The sequence below is a fragment of the Peromyscus leucopus genome, chromosome 7 (genome assembly GCF_004664715.2).
Source record: "Peromyscus leucopus breed LL Stock chromosome 7, UCI_PerLeu_2.1, whole genome shotgun sequence".
NCBI lineage: Eukaryota > Metazoa > Chordata > Mammalia > Rodentia > Cricetidae > Peromyscus > Peromyscus leucopus.
The window spans coordinates 9,263,348-9,287,782 of record NC_051069.1 but is presented as its reverse complement, the minus strand read 5'-3'; the positions used below and the strand labels follow the sequence as shown (position 1 = coordinate 9,287,782).

Below are 24,435 nucleotides of genomic sequence, written 5' to 3'. Positions count from 1 at the left end.
ATTCATTAAAGCATGCTGTGCTGATCTAGGCAGAGGAAAATTCATTCTACCTAAGAGACCTGGGCAGATTTTAATTTTTTTTTTTTTTTTTTTTTTGTGTGTGTGTGTGTGTGTGTGTGTGTGTGTGTGCCATAGCATGCAGGTCTGAGGGCAACTCATGGAAGTCAGTCCTCTCCTACTGCCCTATAGGATCCAGGAATGGCGCTACAGGCCTGTACCCAAGCACCCCCTCTTGATGAACCATCTGCCATCCCCTAGCAGGCCCTGGAGGATATTTTTATGATCTAAAAGAGGAACATTCTACAAAAGGAGTCAAATGAAGTTTATGACATTCTGTTACTTAAATTAAGCTAACATAGACTACCTCAACCACACATCTCAAACCAGTTGTTATTCAGTCATTAGCCAAATCAGCAGCACGTTTGGGTCTGACCAGGCTGGGCATCATGCTCCTGCCCTTAGGAGGTTTGTAGTCTAGACAGGAAAGTTCCATGGAAAAGTATCCGTTCCTCTTATCCCACGTCTTGAGTTAATTTAACTCTCACTGCTGTCCCAGAACACCTTGATGCAGCCGCTGTCCATGTCTCGGTCCTTCAGCAGTTGAACATGGAGGAAGGAGAAGCTATAGTCTGAGTCTTGGGAAACACGGGAGAGAAGCAACATTGCTTACCAAGAGATCGCTCTCAAGAACCCTCTCTGGCATTGTCCCTTTCTCATTATCCTCTGGATTCCAGAGGCTTTTCGCATTCTTCGCTGTAGTACTGAGGCAGGGAGTGTGCAGACTAGTGAACAGCGATGTGTCAGCCCTGCCCCAGCTCTAGTGTTCCACAGAAACGATGCTTGACCGATGTGGCCAGCTCTGTGCAGCGGTGAATTTAAGTAACAGCCCCCTCTCCCAGGAGGAATGTGGTCAGATCAGGGTTCTTAAAGACACAGGAGGTCAGCTGAAAGCCCGTGGTCTTTTAGGGAAGGGGAAGTAGCTGCACTAGTCTGAATGAGAAATGTCCCCATCCATTGGCTCATGTATTTGAACACTTGGCCCCCTGGTGGTGGTGCTGTTTGGGGAGGTTCTGGAACTCTTAGGAGCTGCAGCCCAGCTGGGGGAAGCACATCCCTGGAAGTGGGCTCTGGGTGTTACAGCTTCACCCTGCTTTCAGTTCGCTCTCTCTGCTCCTGTGTGCGGTAGAGAGGTTGAGATGTGACCTCTCGGCTTACAGCTCCTGCCACCAGATATTATGGACTCCCCCTCTGGAGCCTAAGCCCAAACCAGCTCTTCTTCTCTAAGTCGTTTTTGTCATGGTGTTTTATCACAGCAACAGAAAAGTGACTAATACAGGGGCCCACAGGGAAGCAGTGACCAAAAGCACAGGCTCTGACGTTAGAAAGGATGTTGATCTGTCTTTCTCCCACTCATTAATGATATTCCTGGGTCAAGTAATGTACTTAATTTCTTGAAGCTAAAAATTCTTCTTGAAAATCTTTTAATTTAATTTTAGTTTGCGTATATGGGTGTTTTGCCTGCATGTATGTCTGTGCAGCATGTGTGTGTCTGGTTCCCAGAGAAGCCAGGAGAGAGCATCAGATCCCCTGGAACTGGATTTACAGAGTGCTGTAAGCCACCATATGGGTTCTGGGAATTGAACCTTGGCCCTCTGGAGTGCAGGCAGTGCTCTTAGCTGGCTGAGCCGTCTCCCCAGCCCCAAGCTGAAGATTCCTAGCCAGTCCAGTGGTGACACCATCCCTCATCCCACAGGGATTCTGTCGTATAACGAGCTCAGCACAACACAGTTCACACAGTCAATCCAAGCAGATTGTAGCTACTTACTGTCAAAAGCCAAGTCAGAGTCAGATTCCGTGTCCACATAGTGCCTGCCTTCCAGGGGTGGATTCACATCCCTCTGGCAGCTGAAGCTTCACAGATGTGCACTTCAAAATGTACACATGTGACGCTGCTCACTGTGAAGAGCCTCTAACCCATGGTCCTTCTGTCAGCTTCCTTGCTCACTGGGCAGCCTTCTGACCGGGCTTTCTGAGTAGCTTCTAATAAGGGTAGTCTAGGCTCAGGCTGAACGTTTAATCTGTTTGACCATTGTAGCTCAAAATAGCATTCCATTCGTGGTGTCAATGAGATGATATATTTAGGCAAAATAAAATTCTAATCCTGTAAGTTAAGGGTTATGCCTTGAACTAATCCTGTAAGTTAAGGGTTATGCCTTGAACTACACACATACACACACACACACACACACACACACACACCAAACAAACAAACAAACTTTGTAGGGGGCCCTAGCTGTCAGCCAACTCCCCAGATGATACCAATATTATTGTACCCCAAATTCATAACATCTCCTCTTTCTAAAGGACAGATGTAAATGTGGGGTCTAGAGATTGCCTTCTTTGAACTATACAGGATAATTTTTAATTAATTTAATTAATGTGTGTGTGCATGGCTGTGCATGGCTGTGCATGTGTGCTCATGTTTGTGTAGACGCACATGTGTGTGCATATGCATGGATGCCAGAGGATAACATTGGGTATTATTACTTCCTTTGAGACAGGGTCTTTCACTGGCTTGAGGATGACCAATTAGGCTAGATTGGCTGCCCGGCAAGCCCCTGGGACCTTCCTGCCTCTACCTCCCCACATCTAGGGTTATAACCATGTGTCGGCACTCCCAGCATTTTTACATGGGTTCTGGGGAATTGAACTCAGGTCCTCATGCTTGTGGGACAAGCACTCTACTGACTGAGCCATCTTCCTAGCCCAAGACAGTTTTTAGAATCATCTAAACAAACATTTTAAAAATCAGACAATCTTAGGAAAGACCAAACAAAACATGAACTTCAAAGTTTATTTTGGAAATCCAGCTGCAAAGGGTGAGCCCGGAAGGGCTGCCTCCTGCAGGAGCCCCCCCCCCCCCATTCTCGAGCACTGTGGAGCTAGCTTGCCATTTATAAATCTGCCTAGCCAGGACACCTAGACTATGATTCTAATTTTAAATAACATTTTCTAAAGATTTGTTTCTTTTTTTTAAGTGGAAGAAAGCCAGGAAGTAAAAAGTCTATCTCATGAATAGTTTTTCATTTTTTTTTCTACTTAGCACAAACAGACAGTAAGTTTGAAACCATACCATATTGTGGGAAACAGCAGAATGAAGCCCGTCTCCTGGGCACAGCTGTGCGTGAGCAGACTGGACACGAGGAACTGGTGTGAGGTCAGGACAGGGAAGGACCTCACACTCTAGTGTTGAGTGGGAACCGGCACTGTGGACGTGAGCAGTGGGAGAGAGGGCAGAGAGTGTTCCCAGGAAGTCGCCCCACCTTCCTCACTGTCCTTCCTTGTTTACAGTACTCCCACCTCAGCAAGTCCCGCTTTGGCTGATGCTGGAGGAAGGAATGACATGTGGAGATGACAGATGGGTCCCAGGTAGATCCTTGGCAGCAGCGGGGCATGCGGCATTGGGAGAGACAATCTAAGCCATCCTGCTCGAGTGGCTCTTCCTGGGAGAGGAACAAAGCCTTATGCAAATTGTCGGGAGAGGGGTGCCTGCAGAACTCTAATTAGGCCGATTCATGAACATCTAACAAGTTCAGGAGATAATGTGATTCCAGAAAGTACTATTGCTTTATAGCCAAAGGGAGAGGAAATAAAGTGTAATAATCAATGAGGACATCAAGGGGCAGAGACTGTTCAGAAGAATTCTAATGATGCCCTTCAGTTAGCGCAGCTAAGTGATCTAACGTCGGCCGTGTGCCTAACGTCCTTCCTTTCACAATCCAGACTGAGACCACACAATTAGATTTCAGAGACCCAGCCAAGGCCATCCATCATCTCCAAGTGCATCTTTTGGGAAAACGTGAGACAGTTCTAAGTGTCCACCCTGGCCTATGTGGGCACCACTGCTTCTGTCCTAGAGCACATGACACCTCTCAGCCACATGCAGTTCTTGGGAGGCGCCTCAGGCAGCCTCCGTCCAGCAGCTTCCCCTGTTACTGCTCGCTTTCCCAGAGGAACTGGCCATCAGAAGGTATCAAGCCAACATCGGCCTGAGAGTTACACAGTCAGGTGTGTGGCTCCAATGGTGACTGAACAAGCCATTTTATCTTCTCAGTATAGAAACAAGACATCACAGGCTGAGAAATGGCTCTGTGGATAAGAGCTCTTATTATGTAAGCATAAAGATCTGAGTTTGAACTCCCAGCACCCACATAAAAAACCAGACATGGCCTTGTGTGCCTCTGGCACATGGGGTTGAGGGCAAAGACAGGCAGATCTCAGGAGTGCACTGGATGGCCAGCCCTAGCCAAAACACTGAGTTTTAGTGTACTGAAAGACCCTGTCTCATGACAGAGAGTGACAGAGAAAGACTCCAACATTTCCTGAGCCACTGCATGTAAAGGCACTCAGGCACAGAAGCACATGCAAGCATGCAGCACACAGAACACACTGCAAACACATGCACAAAGAAAAGAAATGAGGCAACTTAGTCTTTCAAGACTAGGTGACAGATTTGTATCTTGGCTTGTAACCATGATACAGGGTAGTGTTGAAACCTAAGTCCTTGGTCTATGGCTTTTCCCTCTAACGTGTATATGGCAGCTCTCAGGCCTTTTCATCTCTAAACATTTACACCATAGCATTACTTTGTTATCAAAAGATGATTTGAATCTACTCTTTCTACTCCAACTTCTAGCCTAATGAGATCTGAACCTCCAAATAAATACCTTCTGGGCTTCCATTACACATATGACTCTAAGGCCATGCTTTTAAAGGAAGTGTACAGTGAATCCTTCCACATTATGGTGCTCATTGCTCTTCTCCCAGAGAGGTTTGCAGGGGCTCGGAATGCATACTTGAACTCAAGTGCAGTTTAATCAACAATAGGCTAGAAGATGGGAGAGCACAGCCATAGCATTTATCCATCTCAAGTACCTCTTAGGAGATAATGACCCTGGGCCATGATGAAAGCGGTTCTATCAGGCCAGTTTCTCTTGTGACTAATGTCATGGAGCTGCCTGCTGTCTTAGTTAGGTTTCTATTGCTGTGAAGAGCCACCATGACCACGGCAACTCTTATAAAGGAAACATTTAATTGGGTGGTTCACTTACAGTTTCAGAGGTTCAGTCCATTATCATCATGGCAGGGAGCGTGGCAGATATGATGCTGGTTACATCTTGATCAGAAGGCAACAGGAAGTTGACTGAGACACTGGGCGGTATCCTGAGCAGAGGAAACCTCAAAGCACACCCCAACAGTGACACACTTCCTCCAACAAGGCCGCACCTCCTAATAGTATCTCTCCCTGTGAGATTATGGGGACCAATAACATTCAAGCTACCACACTGTTGTTATTCTTGGCTTCAGTTTTTGTTTGTTTGTTTATGTATATGAGTGCTTTGTTTACATGTATGTCTGAACACCAGAAGAGGGCATTGGATCCCATTATAGATGGTTGTAAACCACCACATGGTTGTTGGGAATTGCACTCAGGACCTCTGGAAGAGCAGAGAAGCCAATGCTCTTAACCACTGAGCCATCTCTCCAGCCCCTAGTTTTACACAGAGCTCACTGTAACGTGTTTACACTGCTCCATTCTCATTCTTGTAACACAAAAGCAACCATAATGAAGTCAAAGAATGAAGGGTTTTAGTCTATTGTTTTGTTTGTTTGTTTGAGTCAGGGTCTCACACTGTAGCTCAGGCTGACCTCAAATTTGTCTGATCCTCCTGCCTCAGCTTCCCAAGTGATTGGCTCAGAGTGTAAAGTTTTCCATTTTCACTCATGAAAGTACATTTCTTATAAAAGTTTTGAGTTTGTACTGTAGATATGTCTTTTCCTTCCTTCCTTCCTTCCTTCCTTCCTTCCTTCCTTCCTTCCTTCCTTCCTTCCTTCCCTCCCTCCCTCCCTCTCTTCCTCCCTCCTTCCTTTCTTCCTTCTTTCTTCCTTTCTTTCTGGAAAGTTTTTTCACCATCAACTAAGAGCAGTGACTATTTCATACAGGAAGAACACGGCTTCCATCCTGGGCATTAAAACAATTAGCACACAATATGGCAACTTTTGGCAAACTTTTGACGCATTCTTTGTCTCATAGTGGATATTTGCATGAAAGAAAATATTGATCACAGAGAGATCTAATTAGGGAAGTCACCTCTTTATCAGTCTGGCAAATTCTATAAACCCATTCTCAGAATAATGTTTTGTAAACATATGAAATAAAATGCAAAGGAAAGCAAGCCAGATTTGGTAGTGCACACCTATAATCCTAACATTTGGGAGACTGAGGCAGGAGGATCAAGAGTTTAAGGCCAGCCTGGGCTACATGAGACCTGTTTTTAAAACAAACTAATTATTTAATGATTATTATTAATAAATAAATATTATTTAATAATAAAATGGGGCCTGATTATATTGAAATATAATTCTATCTGTAGTTCCCTTTTGATTTAACCCTATCAAATATGTCTGCCTCCGTGTGTGCGCGCGCGTGTGTGCATGTGTTGACTTAGACTCCCCTATCTACCTAGCGTTTAGTTTTTCAAAGTGATAGTATGAGGTCAAGCTAACTGCCTCTTAGCAGGACTCAAATGCTCAGATCTAAAATCCCAGGCACAGAGGGAAAAGTGGGCCTCTTAAGGGAGTGGGCCCGTCTGAGAGCAGGTTGCTGCTAATATGGGGTGAATATAGAGCAGTGCAAAGGTCCCTTCCTGGACCACTGCCCCCTCAACCTCCCTTCTCCCTGTCCTCTCATGCTTGAAATCCCTCCGTAGAGCTTCTCTCCTTCCTTTTAATTAACTAGAGGATTTACTCTTGTGAAAAGGAAAATACACAGGGGAGAGGTAACCCTCCATGCCAAAGGTTCTCACGTTTCTTTCCAGCAGTAGACCCTGTTTCTACTGCAGCTAACTAAATAAAGGCTGATATGCAAATAAATGTGAATGCCATAAGAAGGTAGCACAATTCTCTGTTGACCTTCACATGTTCAAAATTAGGAGCATGTAAAATGTACATGTGCATATTACATAAATACTCATATACCTCACTCTGATGGCATATAATAAAATATATCTACATAAGTCAGTCAACATTGGAAATCATGAAGTTGTTTTGATTAAGGCAAATTATAAATTCAAGAATCGTAAGTAATAACTGTGTAGTCTTATAGCCATTTATTTGTATATTTTATTTTGCCTACACAATATGAAAAAAATCCCGGTGTGAAAAGGCAAATCATTTTAAATAGCCAGTCATTTTTTTATGGCAGTATAGTTTCAGGACTCCCTTAGCTAAAATAATCCAGACACTCTAAAGAATAGTAGGGAAATTTATTTTAAGATAGAATTCCTAACATCTAGTAACTGCTCCTGTTCCTTAATAACTAAGCATCTGTTGGTAGTGACTCAATTAGGGAGCCTTGAGGAGTGGACTCCACAACAAATTTGAGTCCTGATTATCTTTCCTTACTACATAACCTTAGACAGGTGGTGTCCTTCCTCAGTTTCCTCATCTGCAAAATGGTCATATAAATGGAATATATTCTATAGGTTCAAAGGTCAAATAAGATAGCATGCATCAGGCACTTGGTACTATATCTTATACACTGGACATGCTGTATAATCAAAAGACTAAAGAACCCATAGCACTTGCATGAAATGTCATTTCCCAATGGACCCTCTTCCTTTTGAATTGTCTTAGTACCTTCTCTGTCACTTATTCACTCAAATTTCAAAAACAATCTAATTTTGTTTGGGATATTAAGTATACATTTTGAAATGGTGCTTTATTGTTGGTTGGTATCTCCCATAATCAATAAATTACCATTTTTACCCTAGACTACAAAATAAAGTAATGACTACTTTCAAATCACAGAAGCAGCAGCCTAACACAAGGCCATGTCTTGTGCTCTAAGGTTGGTGGCTGAAACTGTGAAGTTGCCAACTACGCTGTGCCACAGCAGGCATCAGAGGATCCTTTCAGCTTGTAACCATGGTGCACCTGTCCTAGTGGTCCTACTGCGGTGCACGTGATCCCACTGCGGTGCACCCATCCTGGTGGTCCCACTGCGGTGCACCCCTCTTAGTGGTCCTATCAATCAGTTTGCACAGGTTTCCTAGGGGTCAGACCTTGATGTGAAAATTGCCCTTTTAAAGAAAAAAATTTACTTACTTCATGCATTTGAATGTCTTGTCTACATGTATGTATGTATGTATGTATGTACAGTACATGTGTGCCTGGTACCCACAGAGGTCAGAAGAGGGCATTGGATTCACCAGAACTGTACTAACAGATGGATGTGAGCCATGATATGTGTGCTAGGAACTGAACTTGGGTCTTCTACAAAAATGAATGCTCTTAACTGCCAAGCCATTTCTCCAGCCCTCAAAATTGGCTTCTTTCACATTTGTTTATCCATACATATGACCATCACAGAAGTTCATATGAGCACATCTGAATTTTCCAAATGTGACCAGTACAAAACTATAATTGATTTGATGAAATCCCACTGTGCACATTCCTGCACGTGTAGGGCAGTCTAATGCATTATCATTTTGGTATCTAACTCAAATAAGCATGTTGTCCTTTGCTGCACTTTAAAGGATTTGTCATAAAATGAATTGTGTCTTAAATGTTCACAACCTCTCTAAAACTCATTGTAGTTTTCTGCTACAGCTTGGAAACCAGAGCAGCAAGCCCTGTTCCCTCATTATGCTAGAGGGCAGAGGGAGTTGAATCAGATTCTTTTCTGTGGAGAAGGGAGAAGCACAGGTGTGAATCAAGGAGAAGGAAATAGATTGTTAATGCTAATTCGTTTCTCCGACAGGTGAGAGTCTTATGGACACTTATTACATGCCAGCAGTGTGAAGATACTTTCTGCAATCTCCGTAACAGCTGTACCTAGTAGGCATCATTATCCTGGCTTTGCAGAAAAAGCTAAGGGACTCAGGAGGTTAATTTGCTTACCTGCGGGTTCAAGAATAGACCCACGCTCTGTTCCACTTGACCCCAAGCCCGTTCCACCACACCACCTGCCACCCCATCTAGCTTGCCTCCCCCATAAAACAGAGATGTGAGAATGGTCGAGCTACAGTGACATTCATGGGACCAGCTAGGCAGTGACAAGGCTGAATTGTGAATTCAAGAGCAAGGTCGTTTCACTAGAAAAAACTATCAGGTGGCCCCGTAGGAGAAGACTTTGGACAACCAGGTTACCTGGGACTGGCAAAATCAGGATTTCACTTTGGCCCTCAACACCAGACTACCCAGCTTCAAAGCAGAGACTGGACAGAGGAGAGAGTGAGCCAGCCCTCTCCTAAGCACCTGTTGTATGTAAAGCATTGCTCAGTGCAGTGGAGGATTTGAAAAACACATAATCCTCATATTTGTATATGAAAAAAAGACATGATCACATGAAAAATTAAATAGTATCACTGGAACAGCCCTCAGCAACAGTCTGTTGCCCTCCCTTGGTCCCGACAAAAAATGTAAATTTTAAATGACATGAAACAATGGTGCAATATAGTATGTGAAGATTGTTAATGGTAAGAACTAATACTTTCAGAGAACATATTTGCAGCAAGATCTGCTAATTCATTTGTCTCGATGCCTCCTACAGGATAGATACACTCAATATAGTGCATCTTATGTAAGAGGAAATAGAGGTTGTCTCCAGGGCATCCCCATCTAGAGAGACTCACATAGGGCAGTGTGACCCAGAATAACCACACTAAGTGCTAGGAAGTGCTGTGAGTCCAACATAGGGTTGGCTGGGGGTGCATACAGGATCTCCCCCCAAAAAAAATATAAACAACGGGATTTGGAAGAAATCAGAGAACTCACTACAGCGTGGCATTTTATGGACATAATTGATAAGTGCATACAGCCTCTAATGGCTTCTCTGTGCTCTCCCAACAGGGGCATTTTGTGAAGGAGCTGAACACCAGCCAGGGTCCCTTCGTGTTCCTTAGAGCCCCATTGTCCCAGGAACAGCAGTAGTGTCCACAGACAACACACCACTGCCGCTGTGCCACATCGGTGGGGTACACTTTACAGCCTGTGAATCAGGAGACACACTTTCAAAACACACTCTGTGCAACCTCATGAGAAGGCTGTCTGTATCTGCCAGAGGTGGGAACGCTGAGCATGCCACTGCAGTCCTTGGGTAATAACTGTGTGTCATAAATAGAATGTGGCATTTCAGAATGTCTTTAAAGCTATTTCCTTTTGTTCAACTAATTTAATTTACCAAATGCTCCTGGGGAAAGGGAGGGGGACCAAGATGCTGACTCCACATTTCCTGGGGGGGGGGGAGGAAGTCACCATTTAAAAAAAAAAAAACCACTCTCAGAGAAATTACACCCGATTGTTGTCTGCTGGCTCCCTCAGACTCTACCTCTGTCAAAATCCTGCCCTGGCAGGTGTGGGGAAGAATAGACGCCGAACTTGAATGAATACCCACATCTGTTTTTGGAAAGGGGGAACAGAAGCATCACAGAAGGAAGTGAAAGAGATAATTGCTGGCGTGAACTACAATGCATTTTACTTGTGGGCAGAGGGCCAGCGTGCAGCAGGCAAAACATGCAGGCCCATCTTATTGGAATTCAGGGGTGGGCCTCCGTTCCTGTCCGGAGACAGCTGTAAACCAGCAGCCCATGGCATCCCAATCAGGCACGGAGTTTTGTCAAGGAATGCTGATATGAACAGAAGCAGCTCCGTCGGCTCTGCCTGCACCCCTGCCTGGTGCAGTGACAGTCAATCTCTGATTCCAGATGACAAGAACTGGATAAAAACTTCAAACAAATGGCGACCTTTCCAAAGATTAATTTGTTTACCAACAAAATATTCCCTCTTTGTCATCTGAAATGGGGGTGACCTTCACTTTGCCACATCTAGGCTGGAAGGATGCTGACTGCAGTCATCTGTTAAGTTAACTCCATCTCAGCAATTATTCCCTTTTTTATTTTTAGTGACAAGAGGGTTTATTAATTCACTCTGCTTCTTGTTATGGTTTATAAATGCAACAAGCTCGTTCTGAATTACTGCAGTGTAACATCAATTTGTTTAAATCTAATTCTGCTACAGTTGCCAAATGATGTTGTGACTGTAATTGTGGCCATATGCATGGGCTTAAAACACAATCATGGCTTGAAATCACCCCACCCCCCGCTTGTGGTACTTCTTCTAATCATTTGACATTAACACAATTGCCTCACTTTCCATTACTTTATCATCTCAGAAATGATTGTGCTTTCAACGGGAGCAATTGCTCTGCACACACCGAGTGAAACAGTAAAGGATGAAGCTATGATTTGTGAAGTGTGGTTGCTACCCAACCACGTTAGTGAGAAGCACTGTATAACGTGCGAGTCATAAAGCCGAGAAGTCATCAGAGCATTAAATCCAACCTCATGAATAAATAAAAGGTTCTAAGTTTACATAGCATTATATATTTATTTATTTGGAAAGTGGGACCAAAGAACTGGTATAATTCTCCAGCAACTCATAGCTTGCCAAAAAGAAAAATGTTTTTACGACTCTTTTCTAGGTCATAACAGTTGTAATCAGAGTTATTTGTGCGGCAGTTCACAGCGACGTTTTGTTTGGCTATTCTGTTATGCATTCATAATCGTTCTTTTAAAATTCATGTTAACAGTTACATGTTTCAAGCCTTTTAAGAAACCCTTTTTATTTGAAAAAAATAAATCAAAGTCAAATTTTCACAGATCTTTCAGTGCATTACACCATGAGGCCTGACTGGAAGGAGACGCTGTAAGCAGTCAAGAGCAGCATCAGCGCTTGCCTCCCGCCTCCTGCCTCCTGCCTCCGGCCCCAGTGAGAACCCAGCAACTGCACGGAACAGGGTTGTTCAGCTTTTATTTAGCGCATTTAAGATCCTAAAATCATTAGTGGTTTTGTATTTCGTGCTTTTTTTAGAAATTGATTTTATGTAAAAAGGGTCACAGAAAATAATGTTCTAAAGGCAAGTTCTGTGGTATGATTGTATGGTGTTGCATGTGTGTGTGTGTTCATGTATGCATATGGTGTTGCATGTGTGCATGTTCGTGTGTGTGTTTAATGCACTAACATCTTCCATTAGCTCCTTATGGTAGGGAAGGAGACACCTCCTCATCAGATGAAAAATACCACCAGCTTCCAGGAACTAATAATGCAAACTGACTATGTATTCATATCTGCTCATCAAAATGCCTGAATTATTTGCAGACTTTTGACAAGCTGTTCAAGTTGCACAGACATAAGGCAGTGTGTGACCTCGGCAGCCAGGCAGCCTCCGGCCCTGAGTGTGAGGAGGTACTCCGAAAGACCAGCCTCGCTGCTGCTTCTCCAGTTAACTGAGTGTCACCATGATAGACACATGGCCACAGCTTGGGCAGGAAAAACATATTTTTTTAAATTAAAGGGTGAATTCCAGCTGTATTTTACCTCCAGGTGTACTACATGATTGTTTAAAACCAGATAACTGAATATTTCCCACAAAGAGCTTTCTGAGCAATGCCTCCATTTCATAAATCCAAACAAAACTATCGCTCTGATAGTGGCATCTGATATCTAGACCAACACAAAATGACAGGTCAACTATTTTGACAGAAAGGAAATAGTTTGCTCAAAATCTACACACTGTATGTCCAATTTTAAAGTGGACTGCTGTTGATTTTTATGGAGTCATTTTTATGAAAAGGATCTTTAATAAATGAGTATGTGTTATTAACACGTCACACGGGGCAGTGAGCTTTCTCAAACGGCCACTGTTTCAATGTCATTGGAACAATACCCATGCTGCTCATTCTACTTGTAAATCTTTAAAAATATAACTAACAGCTAAGATTACATCCTAAAGTTAGGACTGCTTCGAATTCCTTGAGTCTGAGTCTTGGAGTCACAAAGCAAAGCGTAATCCCCATGTGTCTCAGTAGACCTCCAGACACTTGCGTCCTCAACAGAGAGTTTGAGTGCCGTGCGGCAGTAGCCCCGGGCTGCAAAGCCGCAGCCCTCCACCAGCTAAGCCAATATTAATTCTAGATTGAGGAGGAAAACCAACAACAACAAAAGAGAAATCTGCTGCTGTCTGTAGAGCCAGAAAAGTAATATTTTTACTTCAAGGACTTTGGGGCTTCTGGGAAGCAGATAAAAACCTCTTCACATTATTCACACTGACGTTTTAAATAAAGTTCCAACAGGAATAAAAATATCTAACTTTCTGGTTATTTCTTAGGCTGGGAAATATTTCTAGGATAAAGTGCTCTTAATCCAAACCTGTAAGAATAATGTAAAGCGAATACAGAGGCCAGAGTGACTAAATGCCGTGGGTGATCTAGGCAGTAGAAAAACAGAAGAAACTTGGATGATTTCATCTGAGATAATCAAGCAAGTTAGAAATGGTTTGACAAATTTAGTCCTAAAATTAATCTTCTCCTTAGTTCTAATTTCACTAAAATATACATTTAAGAGCTCTGAGAGGAGCCAAAAATTATGTCTTTTCAAAATACATAGATTTCACCTTAGAAATTGCTGTTAGTATTAGAAATGATGCCAAATAGTTTCCTAGTTAAGACAAAGCCGCTAGATGTTCCAGGAAATCCACAGCACGGGAAGAGGCCAGTCCTCCCTCTGGAGCTCCTCGCCACGAGCCAGCAGCAGTGGGTGCCGGCCGGCTCTCAGGCTGCTGCGTGGGATGCTTTGTCTTCAGCACTTTGCAGCAGAAGGAGATGCTGCCCCGCTCGCTTTGAGTTGGGAATTCTTGCTTACGTGTCGCACTGTTACGAGGGCGTGCCCTAGGAAGGATGCTCCGAGTGGTCTCCCTTTGCTTTTTCTAGTGGGAAGCCTGCTGTGCAAACTGTCCTAATTCCTCCACTAAGTTTTCTTGTTGTTAACTTTCCCTCCTTGTTAAATTATGCCACTAGCTCACTCAAAAAGTGTCAATCACAACAACAACAAAAAAAAATCAGAATGAACTACAAATAGATCTTTTAAAATAAGTCTACATTTTTCATAATCCTTACTAATTACAGACAGAATGAAAGCCACTTCATTTCATTTTTTTAAAAAATATCCTAAGGACAAAAGAATCAGTCTTACTTAAAAATCTGCATTCTATCTTACACCACTACTAAGCGGCCTGAAAGCTTTTTTGGAATTAGGAGTTCGTTAGAGCAGCTCATCGCTTACCTGTGCTTTTCTCCTGTTGATATATGGCAAACTGATCCCATAGTTGGCATTTACAGCAGCTCTGTGGTGCATGTTCTCTGGATCCTGCAGGATCTTTACATTCAACTCTATCTTTGGCTGAAACAAAGAAACAATGAAACTTTTATGTAAAATGAACAAAAATGCTTACTAACATGTTATATCCTTTAAGGAATATAAAATTCTTGGAAAATAAGAAGTTTAATGCAATTCTCACTGAAAAAAAAAAAAACTAGACCTTTTATTTAGGCTACTAATCAATCCTTTTTTATTCAGAGAAAAGGAAGATTTTCCTCTGTGTGTTCTATTTGTGTGCAGTTACATCCTCAGACGCCATTCATCTACTCAAAAACTAATGCTCCATGTCAGCCAGGATGGACAAAGGACAAGAATCTCTCATCTCAATTTACTCCTGGCTTTCCAGGTCAAGGACTAAGTAAATAAAATCTATACTCCAGACACGCAGGTAGAGGGCTCTCTTGGTCTGTTAATGTGGCCATATTCCCCTAGGGACATTTCAGGTAGCTGTTGGACATGACACATTTTTACCACACCAAATGTGTCTATTGCCGCTGCAGAGATTTTGCCATCGGTAATTAGCGCTTTCGTTAGGCAACAAAAAAGCATCTTGTTCCAATGACCTGTTCTTCGTTTTAAAGGATTCCTATCAGAATGGCAGTGGTGGAGGGCATTGGAAGGATGTCACAAGACCTAGGTGACCACCCTAGCCTGGACTGCTGGGTGGGACTCAGCAGAGTCGCCTCACTTCTGGGCAAGTCAGCCTGTTTGCTTGTTAAGGCAATGGCTGAGGGTGATGCTCTCATGAGGTGCTGCCCTGAGCATCCGCAGTCTTGACTTCAGGTTAAATTGACAGTTGTCACTTAGGAATCACTTGTGAGATGTACGACTTTTGTCCCACAATAGAATTTACTGACCTGTGCTTTGGTTCACAAAGCTAAGTCAGCTCAGCAATGCCTAGTTCCAAAACATTTGTATCTCCCCAAATGAGGCCTTGCATCCATTAGCAACCACTCTCTAGTTCTGCTACCCCTATCCCAGCAGCCCCTAGGACACTTTCTGTCTCGACTCATAACTACCTCTATTCTGGACGTTTTGTACAAACAGGAGCACAATATCTGGGCTTTGTGAGTTTTGCTTTTAAAGGAACTTGGAGGTATGAGGAGCAACTAGAAAATTTGATTTGGGTTCCATCAAATATTTTAGTTCAGAGGGTGATCCGAGGCAAGTGTTAAAATGGTTGCAGCAACCCAACAGACTGCTCCAGAGTCCGTGTGTTTCTTCCAGCTCAAGCACTCACAAGAAGACTGAGGTCAGCGTGAAGAGGAGCCTACAGAAGGAATGGAGGGCAGGTCTTGTCAGGATGAGCTCGTTCCTAACACAGGCTCCACACTTCCCTTCTGTTTTCAATTGCTCTCGAATAACCAAACCTCCAGATAACTGTCCTCAACGCCCTCTGCTTTTAACCCATGGAAACCCATGTCACAAACAAGGCACATCTGTGACTGTCTCTTTTAAGTACTTGTGGTAACGAAGTGAGGTGGAGCCCGGTTCCGGCTGGCTTTCTGTCTACGGCTAACCCACACTCCCGGCCCTCCTCTGGCGTGTTTGCTGAGAGCCAAGTGCCTTTTTAAAATTGAAATTAATACCTGAACATAATTTTTTCCTTCTTAATTAAACTTTCGGGATAATTTCCATCCTACCAAGGATCAGGAAATTGCTAATATGTATTATATTGACTGGATGTGGTTTCTGTAATTAGGATGCTTTAGGAATGTGGATTGTGGATACAATTGATAGTAATGGCCTCATCTATCATGTCTCAGCTTCGTTAGAACTTTTTAATTCTGGGATCACTGGCTCAGTGGACCAGAAAGGTTTTCTTAGCTTTATCAGGCTCCATCAACTTTGTGTGGCTACCGGACAGGCTTGGGGAAGGGATGAGCGGAGGTACTGTGCGCACCGCATTAGGACTCAGTTGTTCTCTGCCCTACTTTACACCTCTGGGCACAGATATTCTCGAACTAAGTCAGACAGAAATGGTAGGTTGGAATACTGACTCTTATTTTGGGCTCCTAGAACAATGCGCCTAAAATCATTAATAGTCTCATCTTCACCATTTTGGCAACAAAGCATGAGTTTATCAAAATGATAATTCATAGCCTGCATGATTTGATTTCTCTTTTAAAATATTGGATTCTGGGCATGGTGACACATGCCTATAATCCTAACATTTGGGAGGTGGAGACAGAAAGATCAGAAATTCAAGGCCAGCCTTGGCTACATGAAAACCTGTCTCAAAAATAATAAAATAATATAAAACAAATACTGCCAGTGGGATGGCTCAGTGGGTGAACACACTTGCTGCTAAGCCTTACAACTTGAGTTCCATCTCCAGGTCCCACATGTAGGAAAAGAGAACCAACTCCTGAGTGTTGTCCTCTGACCTCTATATCAGCACATGTGTGTAGCTGGAGGGCTTCTCTCCAGGTCCCACCAAGCCCTGCAGTCCCGCAACCCACGTATAAAATAATCACTCAGACGCTTATATTACTTATAAACTGTATGGCCATGGCAGGCTTCTTGTTATCTACTTCTTCTATCTTAAATTAATCCATTTTCATAAATCTATACCTTGCCACGTGGCTCGTGGCTTACCGGCATCTTCACATGCTGCTTGTCATGGCGGCAGCTGGCAGTGTCTCCTTCTGCCTTCCCGATCTTTCTTTTCTCCTCTCTGTTAGTCCTGCCTATACTTCCTGCCTAGCCACTGGCCAATCAGTGTTTTATTTATTGACCAATCAGAGTAATTTGACATACAGACCATCCCACAGCACATGTGTATGGATGAATGAATGAAGAATAATAAATGAATGAATAAAATTTAAACCTAAGTAAAAATATATGCCAGGCTGGGGGTGTAGCTCAGTGGTAGACTACTTGCTTAGCACATGAGAGGCCCTGGGTTTGATGCCCAGCAATGAAACAAATATTGAAGATGGTTTCACTGAAGGTCATGGTCAAATAGATTCAATGCTTTAAATCTGTCTTATACAGTCTGTAGGATGCTTTGCTTATCAGCTTAGGCTGTGTTGTCAGATCTAATAATAAGGGTTTAGTTTTCTATGAAAAACAATTATACATTAAAAAAACCAAAAGTAAATGAATCATTCCATTAAGCAAAAAAGCCACTCTCTGGAAGATGATCTTTCTCTGGCAGTAAGAGAAATATCAGAAATAACTTCAGAAAATTTTCTTCAATTGGTCAAGAAAAGGCAGCAATTTCTTTCATCTATTTTGAGTCACTAAACAATCTAAAATTTGCATTTCTCTCCTTTTGATAGTAATTACAAGCAGATATATCAAATGTGACTCTCATTTAGACTTTGGTTTGTAAGAACAAAACTTATTATCAGAGCCAATTACTGTTTTACCTACATGGCTGCACAGAAGCAGGAGCTCCATTTTCATCTCATCAGTGATTTTGTGGTATTTATTTTATTACTATGCCCACAACGCCATAGAAGGAGGAAATGGCTTATGCTATTAAAACTAGGGCTGGAATACAAGAGGCTAAGGTTGCTTTTAGAAGAACTTCTGAATTAAAAACACTAGGCAGCATGTAATGCCAGCTCCCCAGACATGGGTAGACCATAAAACAACACACATCTATCCGAGCAGTAGCTCCCACACAGAGTAATCAAAATTGAAATGCTTCACAAACAAAGTTGAGAGAAGCTATTTGCCAAGTTACAGTATTATCAGCAGACCACTGCTCTCAACAGTGTCTGCCCCGAGAATGTCTTCTAAAGTGGATATTGCTTAATGCTGTATTCCCACTGGTAAAAGAGTCTGCCATTTAAATCTAAGAGCCAGAGAAAGGACAAATAGGAAAATAATTCGGTCACCTTTCATTCGTTCTCACAACCATGGTTTTATATATTGAAACGAGCAGTAAACGGTGAGTCTCAGTTTGAGCCACATGAGTTAAATTTCTCATCTGTAACATGGGGAATAATATCAGACTTCACAGGGTCATTTGTATGATTCAAATGACTGATATGTGTTGAGTATCTCATAAATTATAAAGTGCTATTCAGGGGGAAACTTGAAAAGAGAGCTTACTGGCAGGTGGGGGAGGGAGACTGCAGTGGAACAAAATACTTCAAATATATTAAAACCGTGAGTTCTTACTGGTCATCCTCCAAAATACCTAATGGTAACACCAACAAAGTAGCATTTAGCCTACTTTTCCTTTAAAACTCTATTTCATATCCACCAAAAATGGTCTTCATAGATGCTAATAAATGCTGAAGGACTGGCAGAATTCTAAAACCACTACAGTCCCGAATACAGTCGTGCATCCAGGTAGCAATGATGGTTGCTAAGGTCGCTCGTGGTAGACAGCTGTAGTTTTATAAGGGGCAGAGCTTACTTACTAGACTGACTGACTTACTGACTAGAGCTGGCCTCACTGATCAACCATAGCATCATTAACAGAGTCAAGATACCATAAAACCAGGCATGGCAGCTCAGGCCTGTAATCTCAGGGTCATCCTTGGCTGCATGGTAGTTTAAGGCTGGCCTGGACTATGGAAGACTGTTGGGGTGGGGGGGGGGGCAGACTCTGTCCATAGAAGACAGGGATGAGGGGAAGGAGGTGGAGAGTGGCAGAAATCATGATGGCTGTTAAAGCCAGGTGACAGTTAGGTACAGTTCATTGTATATTTGTGTCTATTCAAAAATACTTCTTAATAAGTCATTAAAGTTATGGTATAGTTAACACGTTTAATTTATTTTTATCAGCTTTTCATTTTAACATCCTATTCTCAATGGCTTCCCTCCTTGCCTCCCTGTTGGAGAGGAAAGCTCAACAAGCAGAACCCCCTCCAATCCCCTCCCCCAGGCTCAGCAGCACCAGCTCTGTGCTGTTTACAAATAGCCGGACTCTAGCCTGATGCCTCAAGTTATCAAAGCTGTAAGGATAACCACTGCTTTCCAGATGCGTCTGTCCTTTTCTCTGAGAGCAGAAGAATGAGAGCAAATACTTACTCAGCTTACTTTGAGCCAGGAACAAGCAGGTAGGTACTGTCACATCCAACTTCAGCTCAGCTTAAAATGGAGAGAGGAAGTACTCAACAGCTGCCTACCTTCCAGCGCGGGTAACTGGGCAAGAGACTGCTAAGCCTTATGACCTGCCAGCGGGGAAGCTGATTTGCCGCTGACCCCAAGTCTCTGTCCATCACTGGGATGGACAATAAAGAGAGGCTTCCTTGGGTATGTCGGTCTAGGATGGTCTTTCTTAGGAGATGGTAATGACATTAAGACCTGAGTGAAGAAACTCAGTCAGTCATGCAAGTATCTGGGATTCCCCGAGGAGAGAGAAACTAACTAGTGAGCAGAGACAGCTGCGGAGGCCAAGGCCACAACCGGGAGGAGCACACTTCTTCCACTGCGGCTGGAAGGAAGAGGAAGAGGTGCTCATCTGCTCCCCTCCCTTCAATGAATGTGACCCTAAGGAGGAAAGAGAACAAGCTGGAGGGGCAGGTGGGGGATGTGCAAGGGATTTCAGTACCGAAAAGTGAGAGCATTACTGTGCTGAGTATAGTGTGACTTGAAACCCAGAGGCCATAAAATTGAAGTCAGGGCAGTCCACATCACTATGGGATGTGCCCCAGTCACAGACAGCAGAGTCCGGAGATGGACTTGGATTCTGTGAGTGCGAGATTATAGCGCTGCGCCACTGACTCTGATGTTAAGCGGGGGAAGCCCTTTTGGGTCCCTTGTCACGTGCCAGAGTAGATGACTGCTGGAATTCTTTAGTCCTACAGAGAAGCCACCAGGGACCTTCCCTCTCCTACTCTACTATCTCCAGAGGCTGCCGCCATGCTTGTCACCTGCGCAAAGCTGGCTGCCATGGTTTCAAATGCCATGCTTGTTTCCACAAAAGGAAGAGGGAAACAGGAACAGCAAAGCCATGTGGCGTCTGTGACTGTCCCCTTCATCACAAAGATGAGCAGATGACTCCACCAGACTACTGCTCAGTCCTCCTGAAGTGAAGTGGGTCCCACCGCCACACTGTACTGCAGGGAAGGCAGAGAAATGGATGACCTTAGCCATGGTGGGGTGCACATGCCATGGTAAGGAGCACAAGGAGTCCTGTCAGTGATGGGCATGGGAACACACACGGTGTAGAAAAGAGCTTCTGCCTTAACTGTGGAGTCTCACTAGCTGAGCAGGAAAGGAATAAAAAAGCAGGAAGACATGAGGTCACATGGTCAGTGGTTGCAGGTCCTCACAGCAGCAAGAGTTGCTAGAAGGAGCTTGGGATGCTCTGAGGTGATGCTCTTCCTGGTTCTGACACAGCCGGGACCCCAAGTTCAGGGCAGGTTTCCCACACCGCTGTATGGGCCCTGCCCCACTGTTTGCTGAACGCCTGTCTCAGGACTGTGGGTTCCCAAAGCTCCCCGAGCATAGCCGCACTGAACCCAAAACATCTGAGGTGAAGAGTAGCTCATGGGGTGAGGAAAGGCAAGGCAAGGTTTTGTGTTCGCATTCTTACAATCTGCCGCAGTGACACAATTATTCGTTTATAAGGTGTTGTGCCAAGGGTGACATTCTGTGCAACTTTTAAAAACTTTTAATTACATTTGTTTGTTTGTTTGTTTGTTTGTGGGTTACAGGAGTGTGGTGAGTGTCAGGGGACCACTTTGAAGAAGTCAGTTTCCTCCTAGTATGTGGGGGCAGGTGATCCAACTTAAGCCATCAGGCTTGGTGGCTAGGGTCTTAACTTGCTGAGGCATCTCACCAGCCCCCAAATATCTGTAACACTCCAACTTTTATTTTTTAATGAAGTCCTAGTATGTTACTCAAGTTGGCCTTGAGCTCATCACACACACACACAACACACACACACACACACACACACACACACACACATCTGGCCTCTTGTGCTGGATAACAGTATGTGCTGTTTATGTTTACATAAAGAACTCAACCTCGGCTGGCTAATAGTGTGGAACCTACAGCATCTTCATGGTCTTTCAGAACAGAAGGACCCAACTTCTGTCCAGTGTTTACAGCACACAGGCTGCTGCTCACGCCATGGTCCCCTTGCTATGAATTCTTTTAGATGTTGGTAGCCAGAGAACAGTGGCTTTCCTGGCAAGCTGGCTAACACGGCATTTGAAATTGGGGTGCCACTTTCCAGATGTTAGTTAACTACAGCACGCCCTATAATAAAATCTGGGCAGCAGGCCGGCAAGATGGTACAACCGGGAAAGACGCTGCTGTCAAGAAGCCGAGTTCAGTCTCCAGGATGCACACCGTGGGAAAAGAGAATGGACTCTGTCTCTCAGCCATCCCAACCTCCACATGTGCGCCCTGGCACGTGTGCTCCCAAACTCACACAAACAAGAAAGTGTTTGTAAAAATAAGTCTTGGTAGTAGTTCATACTTCTGGAAAAACTATATAAATAAAATGTGCATTTAGTTTAATCTTCTCATGGAAATACCATTAATGGTATAGGCTTACAGGCCTATTTCTGAGACCCAGTAGACAACCCCAGTTCAGTAGGAATCATGTGCCATCAGTTAGAACTCAGCTGCACTGTAACTATAAACCTCTTCAAAGAATGTGTAGTACATGTGCACACTAAACTGCAACAAATGACGGTAAAAGCATGTGTCTGGCAGTCTCCCAAAGTAGTGCATAACTCTAATGCGACTCACAAGTGAAGTCAGTGTTACTGTAACGAACCAGAAAGCGAGACCAAGAAACACCCCCGACCACTGCGTGTTCACTTCCAATCCGCTTTTGGTCGTTATTCAGAAACCTTTTACAATTGCCAGATTCTCTGTGACCCCTACATTTCAAAACACAGCCTAGAGTTGAGCTGGCCAATGAGCTGGTATTTTCAAGTTGTTTGGGTTTTGTTTTACTTTCCTTGTCTACCCCAACTAGAATGTGAGCTTCATGAGGGCAAAGAGATGGAGTGGCTCATGCCTCAGGTACCTCAGAGGCTGGTGGGGATGAATCACGAAAACCATCGTGAACACCTGTGTCTGCTCAGTGCTGGCCATGTAGAGCATTGCTGGGAACGCGCTGGGAACACGGAACCTGTGACCCTTGCAGCGGCCCTACAAGATGTGCGCTGTCCTCACCCACTTCTGCATGTAAGGAGCCAGACCACAGAGACAGCAAGTGACCAGCCAAAGTGTAAGTAGCAAGTGACAGGACCAGGGTACAAGTTCAAACCATGCAGTGCCTCCCTTCAGAGCCTACTCCAGGTTCCAAACTTTCTACACACGGATGACGGCCACAAACTGAAGTGTCCCTGCTTTGGAAGTGAAACAAATGCAGCAGGAAAACCTCCCCACCCCGGCTTTGGTAAAGAGCCTGGGACACCATCTGAGGACTCACGGGGGCAATCTGAGTGTGAACTGGGATGTATTATATTCACAAGCACTGTTGACTGTATTAGGTGTGATAATGGTATTGCAAGTGGGAAAAAGCTCATTTTAAAAATGCATGCTAAAAGCATTAAGAGGTGAAATGTCATTAGGTCTGTACTTTAAAATGCTTCAGTAAAAATAGATGAAGCAAAAATGGTAAAGGTTAACAACTGTGAGATGTAAGCAGAGAAGGTGGCCATTCATATACTGCTCTGTTGCTATGTTATCCACGACTGGCACTGTTTTGGGTTAACCTGACCCGGGCAATGGGGAGCATGAAGACATGACAGACACTCTACAGAAGAGTGGGACCATGCGGGCTGGGTGCTCTGCACCAGATGCATCACCAGGCACCCGGAAACAGCATGTTTGCCGTATCCCTCTGAATCTGAATGGAAGAGGCCGGTTTATTGTGGTCGCTGGAAGCCTTTATTTTCTCCATCACTCTACACATTACTCAGCCTCTCAGACCAAGTACAGAAGAGCATTCTGATCTGACCACAGTGTCCAGCTTGCTTCATACTCCACTTAATCAGACTGGAGCATATTTATTTCTCTTTCTCCTGCTGCCCTGCCATGTGCCCAGTCTTCCATGAATGCAGGCTCCTCTGCCTGGGAACGCATTCCACACACTCCTACACACAAGGGCCTCCGAGACTTCTGATAAAGAAATTGATGATGTACAATCCTCTGCTTCCCAAACAGAGGTACACTGGCAGTTATGCATAGAGTGGTATGACGATAATAAACATCAGACATAATCCTGGGGCTCTGGTCTTATTGAGACCTCTCGGGGCAAAATTCACTAGTTCTATATTGAAACAAAAATGAATACATAATGATGCCGGGTAGTGGTGGTGCATGCCTTTAGTCCCAGCACTCAGGAGGCAGAGCCAGGCGGATCTCTATGAGTTCGAGGCCAGCCTGGTCTACAGAGCAAGATCCAGGATAGGCTCCAAAGCTACACAGAGAAACCCTGTCTCAGGAAAAAAAAAAAAAAAAAAAAAGGCCATGTACTGGATGTATTATTGCGAACAAAACTGTCTGGAGGAATGCATAGGCCAGGCAGTTTGGTGGAGAAGAGGGATGAGGTGGTTAGCTTTGCCTCAGCATCTTTGTGTTACATTTTTCATTTGATACTGTTGTAGTAAGCATGCATTGTTGGTAAATTATGTATGGCTGATAAATTCAGAGACAATTCAAGTGAGTATTCTAATAAGCAAGTCTGGAGACTGTTGATTTTATCTGCAGTGTCCAGTGTAATGGCTCATTTTCATTGTCAACTTGACTGCTTTTAGAGTCACCACAGAAACACACCTGTCGCTGAGGGTGTTTCTAGATGTCTGAATGAAAGGGGGAGACCATCCTGACTGAGGTGGCACCATCCCACAGGCTGGGATCTCGGACAGAAACAGAGGAGAAAGCCAGTGAGCAGCAGCATTCAGCTCTCAGCTTCCTGACTGCAGGCACGTGACCTCACACTTGGGCTGCCATGCCTTCCTGCCAAGATGGACTGTGCCTTCACATGGTGAGACAAATGACGCCTTCCTTCTTTACAGTGCTTTTGTTTAGTGTTTTGTCACAGCAACAGGAAAAGTCACTAATGCATCTGTAATTCTGAAAATAAGATTTCAGATCCCAGCTGCGTGGTGGTGGCACACACCTTTAATCCCAGCACTTGTGAGGCAGAGCCAGGCAGATCTCTGTGAGTTCGAGGTCAGCCTGGTCTACAGAGCGAGATCCAGGATGGGTACAAAGTTACAC

General features: G+C 44.0%; 1 protein-coding gene across 3 annotated transcripts in view; it reads right to left on the bottom strand.

The window, feature by feature from the left end:
• Iqch (IQ motif containing H) overlaps positions 1–24,435 on the bottom strand; it is a 182,313-nt gene that overhangs the window by 132,927 nt on the left and 24,951 nt on the right. For all 3 annotated transcript variants that reach the window (XM_028867008.2, XM_037207417.1, XM_037207419.1), the window contains exon 5: positions 14,182–14,298. In XM_028867008.2, coding sequence (XP_028722841.1) covers positions 14,182–14,298 — 117 coding nt within the window. The remainder of the gene's footprint in view (positions 1–14,181; positions 14,299–24,435) is intronic.